Below are 18,279 nucleotides of genomic sequence, written 5' to 3'. Positions count from 1 at the left end.
CGAAACCCTGACAGAGTCATAGCCCTGTCCCTGGGTTCACGATAGGAACATCACTTTCTATGCAATGTGTAGCTCTCTGTAATAACAAAGACCACAAAGAAGACAGTGAATAACTACACAAGTGAGAATGGATGTTAGGAGAAATTAACAGAAAATGAGTGAATGGCCGAGCTTTAAAACGGATCTGAAATTGAGCAGCCCTCACTGTGGTTTCCTTATTTCTCCTCTATTGATGGTCCACACAAAGGGTAAAGCTACAACTGTAGCCAATTTCTGATTTTTTTTGGCTGCTCATAGGAATTATACATTGAACAACACTCATGAAACTTCTAGAACCGTGTGGGAGGACACACATAAGCATCACACCTGCCTTTTTGAGCAGGTCATGGAAAAGGGAGCTCTTTAGGCTTCCCAGGGTACCCAGTAAGCAAACTGTATACTCAGAAGATAAACCAGAGTGGCCTGATCTCAGAGACTGCCATCATTTCTAGCTTGACAAAATGGCTTCCCAAATGGGACTGTCGTCGTCTGGGGTGTGTGTGTGTGTGTGTGTGTGTGTGTGTGTGTGTGTGTGTGTTTAAGAAAGAAAGAAAAGAAGGAAAGGAGGAGGGGGAAGAATGAATGAACAAATGAATGAATGAATGAGTGAGTGAAGTGAGAGGGGTTGTGGCCGTCAAGTAGGAGGAAGCTCATTCAGAAGCACAGATGGTAGAAGTGCATGGTTCTGAAAGGCTAAGAAGGAAGAGGTGTCAAAAAGAGTGGAAAAATCATAGCTTAAATAAAAGAGACATAAAATCCATAATCTTGGCCAGGAAAGATCATACCCAATCAATCATGAAAATGGCTGAAGTAAAATCAATCACATTTCATTGATTTAAAAAAAAAAACCAACAGATTTTGAATCACATAAAAGTCACATTTTATATTTGTCAAGAGAACTGAAGAAACCGAGTTAACTTGGCAGAAATAAGCTTTCCTTAAAATAATCATCTGCTAACATCTGTATTAATGGAGTACAAAACAAATATCAAAAGAAAAGCAGGAACTTTTCTTGGTCAAACATGGTACTTATAATGCTTTATTTTTGCCTTTCTTAATAAAAATTTCTGTTTATTTCAAGACATTTATATTTGTCTCCCCCGGAGAATAACAGTCTTGTTATTCATTATATTCTTAAATAATATGTAAGTTAGGAGATACTATGAGTATTTCTGGGTCAGTAGTATTTTTTTTCTGTTTTACACTATTTGGGCTCATATCTCTTTCCAGAAAAGACATAAAATACACACTACTGAAGCTCCAGAAATCCATGTGTCATCTTCAACTTTCAATGTGAGGGCCTCTTTCTCTAAGAAAATCCTCCTGGTGGTACCATTCCTCTTCTGGGACTCTATTACATTTAAGGATTTCTGTCCAAGATTTAAAACTTCTGTATGACGTGTCTCTAAACTGCTACTGAACTATTAACTATGCGAAGGAAATGCAATTTTAAGAAATTCTACTTAAATAATTACTGTTAACTAATTGTGTAAGTACAGTGTGCTAACTGATTGTGTCACTAGAATGTAAAATATTTGTTAAAACAGGAAAATAAACACAAGACAGAGTGTTCTCATGTGCTGACGTTCAAGGTGACTGCCATTCCCTTTCCCTCCTTCAATACTACTTGGGGTTTTATTTCAGGTTCAAAGTATAGCATTTTAAGCTCTTTTTTTTTATCTACACAATCATGTATTGTACTACATAAAGCCCCAAATTCATATACTCTTCAAAAAAACTGGGGACTGACAAACCTACTCTAAGGTCAGTAAAAATGTATCACACTGCCAACAAATTTAGATATCAAACTATATACAAAAGTTTCTAACCTGAGTTTATTTCTTTGTCCTCAAAATCCCATGGAATTTATACTTAAAAGCCTTCTAAAGAAAGTCTGGAGTGAGGTCTAGGTAATATGAGAAATTATTTTAGTTACAATGAAGCCATCTGTCACTTCCGGTAAGATACTTCCCCTTCCCACTCAATGCTAATTAGATACATTGTACGTGATGATTTTAGATATGTGCTACCTAATCTTGTCAGCTTGACACAGATGGAAAGAGAGCAGCCTAGTTGAAGAACTGCTTCTATTAGATTGACCTGTGGGGCATTTTTGATTACTATTTGATGTACAAGAGCTTGCCCACTGTTGGCTGTACCATCCCTAGGCCTCTCATTGTTGGCTGTTCTATCCCTAGGCCACTCACTGTTGGCAGTACCAATCACAGGCTGCCCAATGTTGGCAATAGCATCCCTAGGCAGTCCACTGTTGGCAGTAGCATCCCTAGGCAGTCCACTGTTGGCAGTAGCATCCCTAGGCAGTCCACTGTTGGCAGTAGCATCCCTAGGCAGTCCACTGTTGGCAGTAGCATCCCTAGGCAGTCCACTGTTGGCAGTAGCATCCCTAGGCAGTCCACTGTTGGCAGTAGCATCCCTAGGCAGTCCACTGTTGGCAGTAGCATCCCTAGGCAGTCCACTGTTGGCAGTAGCATCCCTAGGCAGTCCACTGTTGGCAGTAGCATCCCTACGCAGGTGACCTTGCTATACATGACAGCTGAACAGGAACCTGGGCACAAGCACGGAAGCAGTGTTCTTCCATGGTCTCTGCTTCAGGTCTTGCCTCTGGATTCCTGCCCCAAGTTCCCTCTGTGATGAACCTGGAAGTGGCAGCTTAAGTAAACTCTTCCTTCAGTTGCTTTTGATCATGGTGCTTATCACAGCAACAGCGAAGCAAACTAGAATAACGTGGAAAGCTTATAAAACTAAAACATGTCTAAACACATTCGAGCACCCGAAGAATTCAAATGCACCACACATTTGATTTAAAGGAAGAAACAGTGTAGGCGCTGTTTCTGGTATGCAAGTGTAGTCCACAGGCAGTTAGTCATTCTCCCCACTGTGACAGTACTCAAGAGCAGTTGAGCACACAAGCGAAGTCCATAGTTAACCATTCCCAACAACACATTAGTACTTAAGAGCCATTGAATACTCAGGAATTGACCCTTCATGGAGGAAAAACCTTTTCCTTAAACAAAGTCAGCATCGGTTCACAACTCAAAACTCAACACGTTCTTGTAACTTACCATATATTGGGGTTCAATTCTAGTTGGTGGTAGGAGTCAAAGTCATCTCGTAGAATCACACTGTCACTGTGTATTTCAGCTAAGAGAGAGAGAGGAAGTATTTATAGAAGAATTACACTACAACGGAGGGGGATTTAGCTATGAGTGTCAGCATCTATGAAGGATACCCGTATTTTAAATGAGAACTGACTTTCAAATACGTGGTTGATTATAATTGCTCTGACTGTTAATGCTGAGGGCAGAAGCATTGCTGCTTAGACTTCAAGGAGTCTGAAATGCAGAGCCCCCAAAAGAGAAACCATTGACTGGTCACAGACAGGAAGGACAAGGATGAGAGGTCACACGGAGCTCGTTACTCACCCTTGGCCCATATATATCCATGTCTACGTTAACACAGCCTGGACAAACCTGTCCCTGCTCTCTAAGGTGTGGGACAATGGAGTTTTCTGGCTTTTACTGCAGCAGACAAAAGAACAACCATTTTCTAACCCATTTTCTCTTGTCCTTCCTGTCGATCCTGTTATCCTGGCTTGATTTTTAGAACTCGCACATTTTCTCACTATTCATCCAGTGTGCCCTAGTTGCTAACTTTGTTTCCCATCAGAATTGAGTGGAAAAATATTCTCTATATGTGTAACTAATCTATAACTATAGAATCAATTTAAAATCGACGGTCTCACAGGGTTGCCAGGACGGCAGCCATGGTGGCAAGCACAGTACCATTCAGTGTATTCGACACCTGTTTTTAAGCATTAGTCTTTTGGGCATGCCCAAGAACACTTTCCTACGCTGTAGAGTGCCTGCTTATTCTGAAAAGGGTTGGCAGAAAGAGACAAAAATGACTTCATGGACAGCTTCAATGTGAGTGTGCTCAATGTGTGAAAGGAGAAATTAACTGCTGTTTTAACAGCATTCTCATTGGAGGTTTTTGAGGCTTGCTTGGGATGTTTTGGGTAACATGAATCCTCTGGCCCTTTTCCTTACAATTTTGTTTGATCTAGTCAGTTTTCAGGAAAATTAAAAGTCACATCACTTGACTAACAGAGACTCTTTAACAATTTTTGTAGTTTTCAGAGTTGATATTTTCTGCTCGTAGGGGCTCAGTCACACAGCTCTCTGAACTCACTGGGTAATTAAAATCTCTTCCAAATATCAGGAAAGATGATTTCAAATTCTCTTTGGTGACATCCCACCTATGGCAGTCCACAATCCCTGAATACCAGGTAGGCCAGCAGGCAAGCATATAATGAACCACGGAAACCAGCGAATCAGCGTGTACTTAGGAGTCCTGGCTGTTCCTCCCCAAAGCCTGAGGCGCGAGAACGCGGAGAGAGTGGCTGCCCACTGGAGAGAACCCAGTGATAGACTCCGAGCGTGGGTGTGATTTAATGATCCCTCCGAGCACTTGGATGTGGTGTCTGAGGAGCCTACAGGGTACAGCTCTCTCAGGTCGCAGCTTGGCCGAGACTCCCCTGCACCACAGCGGGTCACCAGCCTGTCGCGGCTGCCAGAAGGCATGTTTCTGAGCAGTTAGGTTCATCTGCCGAGAGGAGCCCCGAGCTGCAGCGTTACATAAAAGCAACACTTCTCCGGGCAGAGTTTTCCAAAGAGAAAAATAAATTAATTGGGTTTGTAGGTTGAAAGGAAAAGCCCGAGAGACAAATAATGGACCCATCTGAGGCCCCACGGTAAGAGACACGGTAAGCACTGGGGCAGGCTGAGAGGATTCCTTCCACTTTTATTAAATCGCAGAAGGTAGGAAATTGATTTTTAAAATAAGTCTTTGCTGACACAACGTGGCGGATTTAACTCTTAATGGTTCCTTGCTCTGTAGAGACAAGCCCCCTTCAGTGGATAAGTGCGTTTCTTATTTATCACCAGACACCGCCATACCTTTTACCACATAGTTTGAAATCTCACTCGATCTGCCCGCCAACCCAGGGAGGGAGGTGCTGTCGCTGATTCTCTTTTACATGTGGGCACAGACAGCTCCGTCCATGTCATAACTTACAGCAAGTGGTGAAGGTGACATACACCCAGGAAGCTCGGTTCCAGAACCTGTGCTTTAAACCATCCCATAACCCCGCCTTGAGTGGGCGGGGCCGCAGAGCACAAGGTACTGTTAGCAAATCATGCATTTTTTTAGGGATCACTTCACACCTTCCCTTTAATGTTGGAAGGAATAATTGAATGACTTTTCTTTGCCGACTAAGAATCCGAGCAGAAACCTTAAGTTCAGAATGGCACGAGTTTATCCCATGGCTTCTGCCTCCACACTCTGATACAGTGGGCAGGGGAGACTCTGCCTTTGAATGCTCAGCTGTAAGGTGATGGGAGACAGGCTTCTAAGGGTCAGGGTGCTGACATACAGAACTTCTGAGGGGCAGCAGGGGAGCCTCCCCGGGGGCACTCTGCTACAGCGCAGACTGGACGGAGTACAGGGAAGGTCAGAGACGTAGGCCAGAGAGACTCTCTGTGCTCACATGGCCAGAGAAGGTGTGGGCTGGGCTGGGTTGGACACCCCCAAGTAGTACGCTAATGGCATCAGAGTCTTACACACTTACCGAGGTGCGAGTAAGCAGTGGCCTCTGTGGGAGCTGGAACGAAAGAAGAATAGAGAAGGATAATGACTCACTCATTGGTGACAAAAGCAAAACCCAGTGACCAGCAATCCCAAATGCAGCCGTGGAACTTAGTTCATGGGGGTGGGGGGAGATAAGTTCCACAGAGGGGGGTTTTTTACTTTGCAGGATTAAGGGGGAAATGGTAACAAACATCCTGAAATAAGAGCCAACTTACTGTTCATTATATTTAAAAGTTAGGGTTCCTCCTACAGTGAATAAAGCCCTTCACCGCACAGGCATAGTATCCTGCAAGCTCACACTATAAATCCAGCATGACGGCTAATGGATAGGCCAAGCCCTTTCTGAGCACCCATCTCTTGAAATGAGCTGCTTTGGCTATTCGGGTAATGGAGACAAAAGCCCATCCCGCACTCCCACCCCCTAAATGAGGTCACTGTCAGGGGACATGACTGTGCACTGTGCACTGTGCACTGTGTTCAGAGGGTGCTGTGGTGAGGCCGGGGTGAGAAGAGAGGATTCAAAGACGAAGCTGACTAGAACATGAGTATCTGGGGACGCCTACTGAGAAGACAGTTTCCCTGCTGAGGTTTTAACACAAGCAGAGGAAGATGGACAGAGATAAGGAGGGAAGAAGATGGCCTGTGGAAGACCCCAGGGTAAGGGGTAGGGAGATGCACACTGGGTGCACAGGATTATGGGATTGGAAGCCAAGGACACTGGTGGGATTAATCAGTTAAAGTATACAGCGATCTTCTCAACCCCTAGGAGCGAAGGGTGAAGGACGGTGTGTTCAGATGTGTACGAGAAGGAAGGCAGAGTAACAAGTACGGAGAGACGGAACCCTGCCCAGTTCACACTGCCAGTTACGTCTTCCCTGCCCCACAAATGATTTCCAAGTTTGAGGGAATGTCAATTCACTACCTAAATATGTAAGACTTCATGACACGTACTCAAACGTCTTAACTCTCAAAGAAGACTTTCAACTAGATCTAAAAATCCATTTCTAAATCTAAAAATCCATTTCTCCCACAATGGGGAGTAGCTCAGTTATACCAGACCAAGAATCCAGAATTAACAGAATTTTTAAGTAAGACTGGTGTGTGTCATATTGCTCCAGATTAACATATGATGCTTATTGAAGATATTTCTGTGGGTTTCTAAAAGGTGGATTCGATGGCGGGTGGCATGGTTAAATTTATTAAAGTCATCTTGGAACTATTACAAAATGAGAGATAATGTATTTCAAAGTTCTGTGTTTAGTGTTGATGTTCACTTAAGTTGCAAGAGTCCCATACTGGCTCACTGAGTTTTTAACTCTGAATGAAGGCTTTCTTCAAACAAGAGGGACATTTGCCACCAAGTATCCAAGAATCAAAGACAGACTGTGGCATGCTGATGCCTGTTCACCTGGGTCATACTGTGTATGCACAGGCTGAGCAGGAAGTCACCAGAGAGCAGGAGTAGTGAAAAAACCGCGCTTGAAACTGCATTTGTTTCTGGTGTTCTGGAGGCAGGGTCTCAGTCTATAGTCCAAAGCGGACTGCAGTTCACTACGGAGCCCACTCTGCCCCCAAACTTGGAGCAAGCTTCCTGCCTTAAGTTCCAAATGCTGGGGTTACAGTTGTCTGTCATGTTAGCAGGCTTGATGTAGAAACTTCAAACTCAGAAATATGCAGGGCTGGGAAGACAGCTCAGTGGGTAAGGCGCTTGCAGAGCCAGCATGAGGGCTGAGTCAGGCTCTCCCCAGCAGCCAGATAAAAAGCCCATGGTGGTGGGCTGAAACCCAGCAATGGAGGAGGAAGACAGGCAGATCCCCACCCCCACCCCCGGCACTGCACAGTCAGTGCAGCTGAACCAGTGAGTCCCAGCTTCAGTGAGAGAACGTATCTTAAAAAACGAGAAGAGTAATGAAGTCAGACAGCTACTGCTGGCCTCTGGCTTACACACACACACACACACACACACACACACACACACACACACACACACACACACACAAAGAGAGAGAGAGAGAGAGAGAGAGAGAGAGAGAGAGAGAGAACTCAAAACATACCATTGTACATATTTCCTTACTTGAATCAATGTTAGATTTTTAACGTGTATTTTCTAATGTTAGCTAGAGTGTCACACAACCTTAGAAAACAACCCTAGCTTCTTCCAATTACATTGTTTTCCAACTCATGTAGTATCCCTACAAGTTACATAGTAACAATACTAGGTTCATAAAAAAAAATCCATTTGCACATAGCTTTGACATACACACATGCTTTGCTTCAACATGAGATCAACTTTCTTAAAAGAGAAACCATGAACAAATGTTGCCGATATGTGACTATAAAGGAAAATGAGGTTTTTCAACCCTCTCTCTGGGTTTTGAAGAGTTTTAAGACGTTAAGGAGAGGTAGGCCCATGATTGCTGCTTTTAACTGAAAATGTATAAAATCTTAAATAAGCAAGATATTCTAATATTTATGCACTCCACATATAAAATATATACCAGATTTTCAAGTCTTAGCAAAGAAAAAAAACAATGTTAAATGCCTTACTAATAATTTTATATTGTTTATATTATATTTAAATGTTTAAGTTTTATATAACCTATGTTAAATAGACATATTAACTATCTTATTTTTGTTTCTTACATGTGGCCACTATAGGAGTTAAAATTACATAAGGCTCACATTATATTTCCATCGGACAAGGCTGAATGAAGAGTTAGGAGGGAGTTCTGTACTGGTATCTATCAGGAAATTGCTGCTACTCAAAACGTGGGAATGAAAACTAAGCCACTCAATTCAGCAAAAATCAAAACTTGAAATCTGTTCATACTCTTTTAAAGCTTGGGTCTACTAGAACCCTACACAATCACAGAAGCCTAGGCGTGCTAGGAAAACAAGGATGTGCTTAATCCCCCTTTGAGGACTGTGTTACCCTTCTGAGGTTTATTTTAAAAGAAAGCTCTTAAGTCAGCATGCGCCTTGAAGGCACTAATAATCTTCAGCCCATTTGCTGAGCGGAACGTTCAGTACAGTGAAGACTTCAATACACTGAGAAGCAAAAGGAGATGTCTGAAGTTGGGCTAACTGTTGCTATCACTGGGTGCTTAATATCATCTCTAAATCAGGTAATCTCTCTCTCTCTCTCTCTCTCTCTCTCTCTCTCTCTCTCTCTCTCACACACACACACACACACACACACACACACACACACACACACACAGAGACACACACACACACCATAGGCAATTCACACACATGCAGGCGTTAGGCTCTCAGAACTTTACCTCCTAAATCATTTTGGAATTCAAAGGCCCTAGGTAGTTTTGCCTCATGTGTCTTCTCACATAATTTGAAATTCTAATGTATTAAATTTCTAAAGCTAAATATGACAAATTAGACGTGGCCTGCGAAGTTAGTATTTAATGAGCTATGAACCGAGACTTTCATCTCCCCAGGAGTAATTTCTTTATTACTTTTTGTATTTTACTGCAATAAAGCACCATTTGACCTTCAAGTATGATAATTAAACTTCCAAAAATGTTATAAATTTGGAATGAAGATAGTTCTCCCTATATTCAGGAAATAGTTATGATCAATATAAAAGATTACTTAATATTTAAAGCAGCTAAATTATCCACGGAAGCCGGCAGTATTAGCAATTATTTCCTCTTCCCTCCTCCTCACTCCACACCTCAATTTGATTTGTGTTTTACAGCGGCTCACCCTCTTCCCTATCCTAAAATAAATTGAGCAGGATCAGAACAAACATACATCTTTATGACTTAGAGAACCCTTTCAGGTGAGACCGATCCTTTTATGAGCTATCAATAACAGGACCTCAGTGACTAAACCTTGTGACTCATTGTCCTACCGTGCTCACGCGCACATATTTTTGGAGAGACAGTCACATGTTTTTCAAAGAATTAGTCATGCTATGAATAACTACTTTGAGTGAAGAATGAGAATGTGACGTAATGTAGAGTTGTTGGTAGATTATCTTAAAACATCGTTTTGTTAATTTAAAGAAAATTCTAGACCTCTGTGAACTCAAAGATTTGTTAACTGGAAGCCCAAGACCTAAGATTGAGATCTAAATAACATTTTGGGATGAGAGCAAGCAGGAGAAAGACAAGAAGAATGAGAGGAAAGTGGAGGAGGAAGGGGGCAGGCAGGAAGAGAGAGGCTGAAGGGAGGGTACAGGGTGAGGGGGGCAGGACAGTCTGGAGAGGACCTTGAAAGCCAGACTACACTGGGGACCTGGGGTCACACAATTTCAAATGCAGTTTGTGTCAAGGAACAAATGAATGGATTGAATGATTGCACCAAAAGTGGGCAGTAGTCATGAAAGACGACGGGTGCTTTAAGGAATACTAAGATTAAACGAATTGGTTCTCAACACACTGGTGTAAGCATGGAAGACAGACATGGGCAAAGGGTGTTCCTTAGTTCCTGTACTAAAGCACAGAACTGCACTAAAAAGAGGCAGAGCCAAGGAAAGAAAAGGCCCAGGTGAGAACTGAGTTGAAGGGTCTAAAATGGCTCCTAAATGAGAGTCCTCCATGACGGTTAATTGTGATGGTCAATGAGATTTAGGGTCCATGGAGTCTTACTTCTTGGCATTTATTTATGTGAAGAAACTTCCAAATTGGTTAATTAATGGGAAGACCTAACCTTAGTGTAGGTGGCACCATTCTTTGGGGGGGGCCCTAGACAATATAAAAATGGAATGTGAGCCTGACAGGGGCATTCATCTCTCTCTGCTTCCTGACTGTCAATGCAGCATAAGCTGTTGTTTCCCGCGCCCCACCATGACGGTCTGGAACCTCAAACCGTGACCAAAACTAAGCACATCCTTCCTTAGGCTTGTCCTAACAGTTATTATGCTGCAGTAGTAAGAAAAGTGACTAAAGCACGCTGATAACTAGGAATGGTAACGGACACTCACTAAGGTGCCAGACGTTATGCCATGCAGGCCTTGGCAGCATTTACTCCACTCACTATATTCCTCTGGGGTAAAGACTGGAAGGCCAGGCTCCTAGGAACAAGATGGGATGACCTGGAAAGCAAGTCCTGTCGTTCTTCCCACTTAGCTGACAAGGCCATCAAGACTCAGAAACTTTTCACAGCCACACAGTTCCAAAGCAGAAATTCACACGCAGAGTGTGATGTGCATTCCATGTTCTCAGTACACAGATCCACATTCCATGTTCTCAGAACAGAGATCCACATTCCATGTTCTCAGTACAGAGATCCACATTCCATGTTCTCTGTAGAGATCCACATTCCATGTTCTCAGTACAGAGATCCACATTCCATGTTCTCAGTACAAAGATCCACATTCCATGTTCTCAGTACAGAGATCCACATTCCATGTTCTCAGTACCAAGAGATCCACGTTCCATGTTCTCTGTAGAAATCCACATTCTATGATCTCTGCACAGAGATCCACATTCCATGTTCTCAGTACACAGATCCACATTCCATGTTCTCAGTACAGAGATCCACATTCCATGTTCTCAGTACAGAGATCCACATTCCATGTTCTCAGTACAGAGATCCACATTCCATGTTCTCAGTACAGAGATCCACACACCATGTTCTCAGTACAGAGATTCACACACCATGTTCTCAGTACAGAGATCCACATTCCATGTTCTCAGTAGAGATCCACATTCCATGTTCTCAGTACAGAGATCCACATTCCATGTTCTCAGTACAGAGATCCACATTCCATGTTCTCTGTAGAGATCCATATTCCATGTTCTCAGTACAGAGATCCACATTCCATGTTCTCTGTACAGAGATCCACATTCCATGTTCTCAGTACAGAGATCCATATTCCATGTTCTCAGTACAGAGATCCACATTCCATGTTCTCAGTACAGAGATCCACACACCATGTTCTCAGTACAGAGATTCACACACCATGTTCTCAGTACACAGATCCACATTACATGTTCTCAGTACAGAGATCCACATTCCATGTTCTCAGTACAGAGATCCACATTCCATGTTCTCTGTAGAGATCCACATTCCATGTTCTCAGTACAGAGATCCACATTCTATGTTCTCTGTAGAGATCCATATTCCATGTTCTCTGTAGAGATCCACATTCCATGTTCTCTGTAGAGATCCACATTCCATGTTCTCAGTACAGAGATCCACATTCCATGTTCTCTGTACAGAGATCCACATTCCATGTTCTCAGTACAGAGATCCACATTCTATGTTCTCTGTAGAGATCCACATTCCATGTTCTCAGTACACAGATTCACACACCATGTTCTCAGTACAGAGATCCACATTCCATGTTCTCAGTACAGAGATCTATAATCCATGTTCTCAGTACAGAGATCCACATTCCATGTTCTCAGTACAGAGATCCACATTCCATGTTCTCAGTACAGAGATTCACACACCATGTTCTCAGTACACAGATCCACATTCCATGTTCTCAGTACAGAGATCCACACACCATGTTCTCTGTAGAGATCCACATTCCATGTTCTCTGTACAGAGATCTACATTCCATGTTCTCAGTACAGAGATCCACATTCCATGTTCTCAGTACAGAGATTCACACACCATGTTCTCTGTAGAGATCCACATTCCATGTTCTCAGTACACAGATTCACACACCATGTTCTCAGTACAGAGATCCACATTCCATGTTCTCAGTACAGAGATCCACATTCCATGTTCTCTGTAGAGATCCACATTCCATGTTCTCAGTACACAGATTCACACACCATGTTCTCAGTACAGAGATCCACATTCCATGTTCTCAGTACAGAGATCTATATTCCATGTTCTCAGTACAGAGATCCACATTCCATGTTCTCAGTACAGAGATCCACATTCCATGTTCTCAGTACAGAGATCCACATTCCATGTTCTCTGTAGAGATCCACATTCCATGTTCTCTGTAGAGATCCACATTCCATGTTGTCAGTACAGAGATCCACATTCCATGTTCTCTGTACAGAGATCCACATTCCATGTTCTCAGTACAGAGATCCACATTCTATGTTCTCTGTAGAGATCCACATTCCATGTTCTCAGTACAGAGATCCACATTCCATGTTCTCAGTACACAGATTCACACACCATGTTCTCAGTACAGAGATCCACATTCCATGTTCTCAGTACAGAGATCTATACTCCATGTTCTCAGTACAGAGATCCACATTCCATGTTCTCAGTACAGAGATCCACATTCCATGTTCTCTGTAGAGATCCACATTCCATGTTCTCTGTAGAGATCCACATTCCATGTTCTCTGTACAGAGATCCACATTCCATGTTCTCAGTACAGAGATCCACATTCCATGTTCTCAGTACAGAGATCCACATTCCATGTTCTCTGTAGAGATCCACATTCCATGTTCTCTGTACAGAGATCCACATTCCATGTTCTCAGTACAGAGATCCACATTCTATGTTCTCTGTAGAGATCCACATTCCATGTTCTCTGTAGAGATCCACATTCCATGTTCTCTGTAGAGATCCACATTCCATGTTCTCAGTACAGAGATCCACATTCCATGTTCTCAGTACACAGATTCACACACCATGTTCTCAGTACAGAGATCCACATTCCATGTTCTCAGTACAGAGATCTATACTCCATGTTCTCAGTACAGAGATCCACATTCCATGTTCTCAGTACAGAGATCCACATTCCATGTTCTCAGTACAGAGATCCACATTCCATGTTCTCAGTACAGAGATCCACATTCCATGTTCTCTGTACAGAGATCCACATTCCATGTTCTCAGTACAGAGATTCAAACACCATGTTCTCAGTACAGAGATCCACATTCCATGTTCTCAGTAGAGATCCACATTCCATGTTCTCAGTACAGAGATCCACATTCCATGTTCTCAGTACAGAGATCCACATTCCATGTTCTCTGTAGAGATCCATATTCCATGTTCTCAGTACAGAGATCCACATTCCATGTTCTCTGTACAGAGATCCACATTCCATGTTCTCAGTACAGAGATCCACATTCCATGTTCTCAGTACAGAGATCCACATTCCATGTTCTCAGTACAGAGATTCACACACCATGTTCTCAGTACAGAGATCCACATTCCATGTTCTCTGTACAGAGAGTCACACACCATGTTCTCAGTACAGAGATCCACATTCCATGTTCTCTGTAGAGATCCACATTCCATGTTCTCTGTAGTGATCCACATTCCATGTTCTCAGTACAGAGATCCACATTCCATGTTCTCAGTACAGAGATCCACACTCCATGTTCTCTGTCCATTCCACAATCTCAATCACATTGTTGAATTGGCTCTGAGTCCACATAGAACAAACAGGCACAGCTCCAGAGATGAAAACTGCAGGTCTCACGTCAGACCCAGTGTGGATGGCAGAGGTGTGAGGTCACATGAGTGTGATAGGCAGCTCAGGAATGGAATCCCTGCAGCCCCAGCATGAACACCATGAAGCAGAGTAATCATAAAGAAACTGGAGCAGGCAAGGCTAGCAGGGCCGGGCTCCTACGATGCTACTGGTGCCCTTGTAGAAGTCATTCCTGTGCCACGGGGAGGGGAAGCCAGGCAGCAGAGTCAGGAGTGCACCCTGGGGACACGTGGAGTGTGAGAGTAAAAACAGCCAGAGGGACGCATGCAAAGATGAAATTCCTGCCCCAAAGAGTGCTGGCCTCAGCAGTGTAAACACTGCTGGGGTGGGGGTGGGGTCCTAAAAAGCAAGATGCTGAAACTATGAGACAGAGGAAATCAGGAGAGCAAGGCCTCAGCGGACATGGTATCCCCACTGACTGTGGAGAACTAAGAACAGGAAATGGGTCTCCCCCACATCGACACACAACACCCATGGGTCCGGTATAGTACCACACATGACTACCGACGACAGAGCACAATAAACGCTAATGAACAGGAATACATTCTGATGCCTAAAAACTTATGAGGACCTATATTAATTTGTAGCATGACACAAGTATTTTTACACATATATCAAAATAAGAACGAATTAATAAGTTGCGTGAAATAATAATTCACAAGGAAAAATGAAAATATGATTGATGTAGGTTGACAGCAATTTCACTCCCAAGTAATTACATACACTCAAGTCTAGGTTCTGTCCTTTAAAATATGAGGGGATCCAGCAGATTATATAGCAGTTTGAGGAGAAAGCAGGCTCTATGGGCATTCAGCGGCAGCCAGTGTCAAGTTCATTTCGAGCATAAATCTTGGTATTTTGACTTTAGACCAGATAAAGCTGTCAAGTGGGAATGTATACAACCCCCAGAACTGAAAACACCCTTGTTCAATCACCTTGGAAAAAAACAGCATCAGTCTGAAACACCCTATTTTGGGAGTCTTAAAAAGCAGCCCGACCCACCCAGGGGCACTCGCAGGAAGTTTTACTGTGGGCGTATGAGGCTGCCCTGTCATTCCTCTTCTTAATCTTGCCTGTCTTGGATCACTCAGGGGTGCTGTGTCTGTCAGAGCCCCAGGATGGCCTCAGTTCTCTCCTCCCTCAGTTCTCTCCTCTAGGGGGGCACTTTTTCAGGCCTTGAAGGGGACTGGGACTCCTGGATGGCTTCCCCAGCCTCTTATCCAGCTCCCTTTGTTATAAATTACAGGCCTGGAAGCCAGGAACAGGAGTTGTAGCTGCTGAAGTGAAATTCAAGCCACAAAACAGCCATAGGGAAACAGATGTCTCTGACAAGCAAATCTTTAGCACTGGGAACAGTCAAGTGAATCAGTTCTCCTTCCAACCCTGAAAGTCAGTAAGGTAAAAAAGGACACTGCTTTAATAAAGACTTTGCATATTAGGTTATTTTTAAAAATATTTTTTAATTTAAGCTATTGAATAGCAAGGGAATAGCCAAGAGAAGAACTGGTAGATATGACCTAGGATGGTATTTAAAATATCGTTGACTGACTGACTGGCTGCACTACACTGCAGGAACTGATCCAGGGTCTCATGCATTATTAGAACCATTTTTATTAGCTCTACTGTGGGATGATGTCATTACCCAGGTGAAGGCAGGTACAAGATAGAACGAGGCCTGTCATTGGACAAGAAGGAAGGATGGGCGGGAGAAAAGTTTGAAGGAGGAGGAGGAGGAGGAAGAGGAGGAGGAGGAAGAGGAGGAGGGGGAAGAGGAGGAGGAGGGGGAGGAGGGGGAGGAGGAAGAGGAGGAGGAGGGGGAGGAGACTGAAATGGGAGGTAGAGGAGACCTCTGAGAGAATGTGGAGGCTGATGTTAAGATTCCTCTCTGCACATTTACAGGTTGTTATGAATATTCTTAAGGGATGGATGTGTACAGGGCTTTGTATGTCTAGGTGGGCAGTTATATCTTAATCAATTAGATCAGAGGTTATTGTGTTGTGTGTTCTTTTATGTGGCGATTTAAGTTTAGGAGAGTATGTGGCGGCTGGAGACGCTAGGCCGACACGGAATTGGGATGTACATTTCTGGCATGGTGCAGCCTGCCTTGGGAACCGGATGGGTAGAGAGATTGCTGCCAGGCTCAGAGAGAAGCCATCGGCAGTGTGATATGGGATGGAGCAGAGCAGGTGAGAGGCTTTGCTGACTGAGATGAAGGTATCCACCAGACATCTTGAGGCACTGTGGTGCCGGATCTAGTGTGGGGTAAAAGACGGCCACGTTTTATAATTTTACAGCCACACTCTACCATTGAGATGCACCCAACCCTACAGGCGCACTGAGAGTTTTAGAGAAACATCTAATTTGAACACCCGGTTTACTCTATGGGTTTGATTATTCAACATTTACCTTCCTTCCACCTCACAGTTTACACTTCCATGATCCTTAAGACAAATGATTTAAAAATTAGAGAATTTGCGGTCTGGTCTGAGGAAACAGTAGAGACAATGACCATAACCCAGTGCCGGTAGAGGGCATCTCCACCCAGTCATGAGGGTACTGGAAAGAAAACCGATCGAGTTTCTCCACACAGCTGAGGACTGAACCATTGCTTTTGGTATGAATCGTATTCAGTTTTGGTCACCGCCATCGACCCAACAGCAGAGGACGCCGGTATGGTTTAAATGCTGTGCTCCTTTGGGGACAGTGCGGGGTAACCAGTGTGTGTTTTGAAGAGGGTATGCAGAGAGGCTCAGAGCCAGTGAACACGCGTGCACACGTACTCCACCCTACACATCCTTGGCCGTGCCGTGTGAGCACCCCTAGTCCAGTGTCAGCTCAGCGACCCTACTCACATCAGCATCACACCGGGCACGCGGATGAGCCTCTACAGAGTAAGAACTTTCCCTAGGCTTTCAGTGACGGCTGGCAATGGTCGTCGTTTTTTGTTGAGGTGCGTGTAATTCACGGGAAGTTTCAGAGTTTAAGTTTTTAAAGATCAAAAATATTCGTGAAGCTAAATGTGGAGGCAAAAGACTGCAGTCTCAGCACTTGTGTGGGGGAGGTAGGAGGGTCAGGCGAATGTGAGGATGGCCTAGGCTATGTAGCTGGTACTAAGTTTATGTGATTCAGAATATACTATGATCCCGTCTCTTTCCAGATGCTCTAATAATAATTCTTGTGGAGGACGAGTCTTTTCCACTTCCTTCCAAGACTTTGGCCCATTCTGAATTTGCTTATTAACTTTGGTCCCTGTAAGCAATACTTCACCACCGCTTCCGTCTAAAGTTTCAGTGACATGTTGGGCGGCCTCTCGAGAGGCACATGCTAATTCCTTTGCTTTTCCTTGTTGGTTTTTCGCTCCAGTATCACCTCCTCGGCCAGGCCTACCTGATCTGGTGTCACGCGCCTTGTAAAACTGTGCTCTTCCCTGCCTCCCACCCAGCTGAGCTCTGCTTACTGACAAACCTCATGACCTATGTTAGCAAGAAAGCTGCTTGCCCAGAGTGAGCAAGCAGTCAGTAATCCTTGGAGAAGGCTGTTAGGTGATTTTTGAATGAACATAAGCATCTTCCATTTCAAAACACCCGTGAGTAAGTAGCCCCCATCCCCCATCCCCCACCTTCACCCCCTCCAGCATGGTGATAAGGACACTCCTGCCCCTGTCTGCACCGTGGATTATTTACTAGAACCTCAGAATTTAAGATGATTTAAGAATACAACAACGACCTAGAGCTATTCATTAATCAAAATGAAAATCTGTGAAGAAGTTTCCAGAATCTCAGTTTTATTTATTTACGCACACATTTATCTGAATGTGTGTGTATATGTGTATACATGCATGTGAACTTGCGTGCACATGTGTATACATGGGTATGTTGGCCCGAAGCCAATGCCAACTGTCTTTGCGTTAGGGTCTCTGGCTGAACTTGAAGCTCAGTGATTCGGCGAGGCTGGCCGGCCAAAATAACTCTCAACATTTCTCCCTCTGTTCTCTGCCACCCTAGCACTAGAGTTGAAAAGGCATTCCCTGCCTGCTCTGTTTTGTGAGTGTGGAGATCTGAACTTAGGTCCCCAGGCTTGTGCGGCAGGCACAGTTCTGACTAAGTTACCTCCCCAGGCCTAACTTAACAGCATCTTAATACAGCAGGACCTACATGTTACAACCAATAACAGTTTAAGGCCTTCTGTGTCAG

The 18,279-nt window shown here is 43.8% G+C and overlaps 1 protein-coding gene across 7 annotated transcripts in view; it reads right to left on the bottom strand.

Annotated features, from left to right (window-relative positions):
* The window catches only part of Reln (reelin), a 420,816-nt gene that overhangs the window by 221,969 nt on the left and 180,568 nt on the right, over nt 1–18,279 (bottom strand). For all 7 annotated transcript variants that reach the window (XM_087655993.1, XM_087655991.1, XM_087655994.1 and 4 more), the window contains 2 exon segments: nt 5,687–5,719; nt 3,123–3,201 (listed from right to left, as the gene is read on the bottom strand). In XM_087655993.1, the coding sequence (XP_087512119.1) occupies nt 3,123–3,201; nt 5,687–5,719 (112 nt within the window).

This window comes from Rattus norvegicus, chromosome 4, assembly GCF_021556685.1.
Source record: "Rattus norvegicus strain SHRSP/BbbUtx chromosome 4, alternate assembly SHRSP_T2T, whole genome shotgun sequence".
Taxonomy (NCBI): Eukaryota; Metazoa; Chordata; class Mammalia; order Rodentia; family Muridae; genus Rattus; species Rattus norvegicus.
Note: the sequence above shows the minus strand (reverse complement) of the source record. Positions and strands in the feature narration are given on the sequence as shown.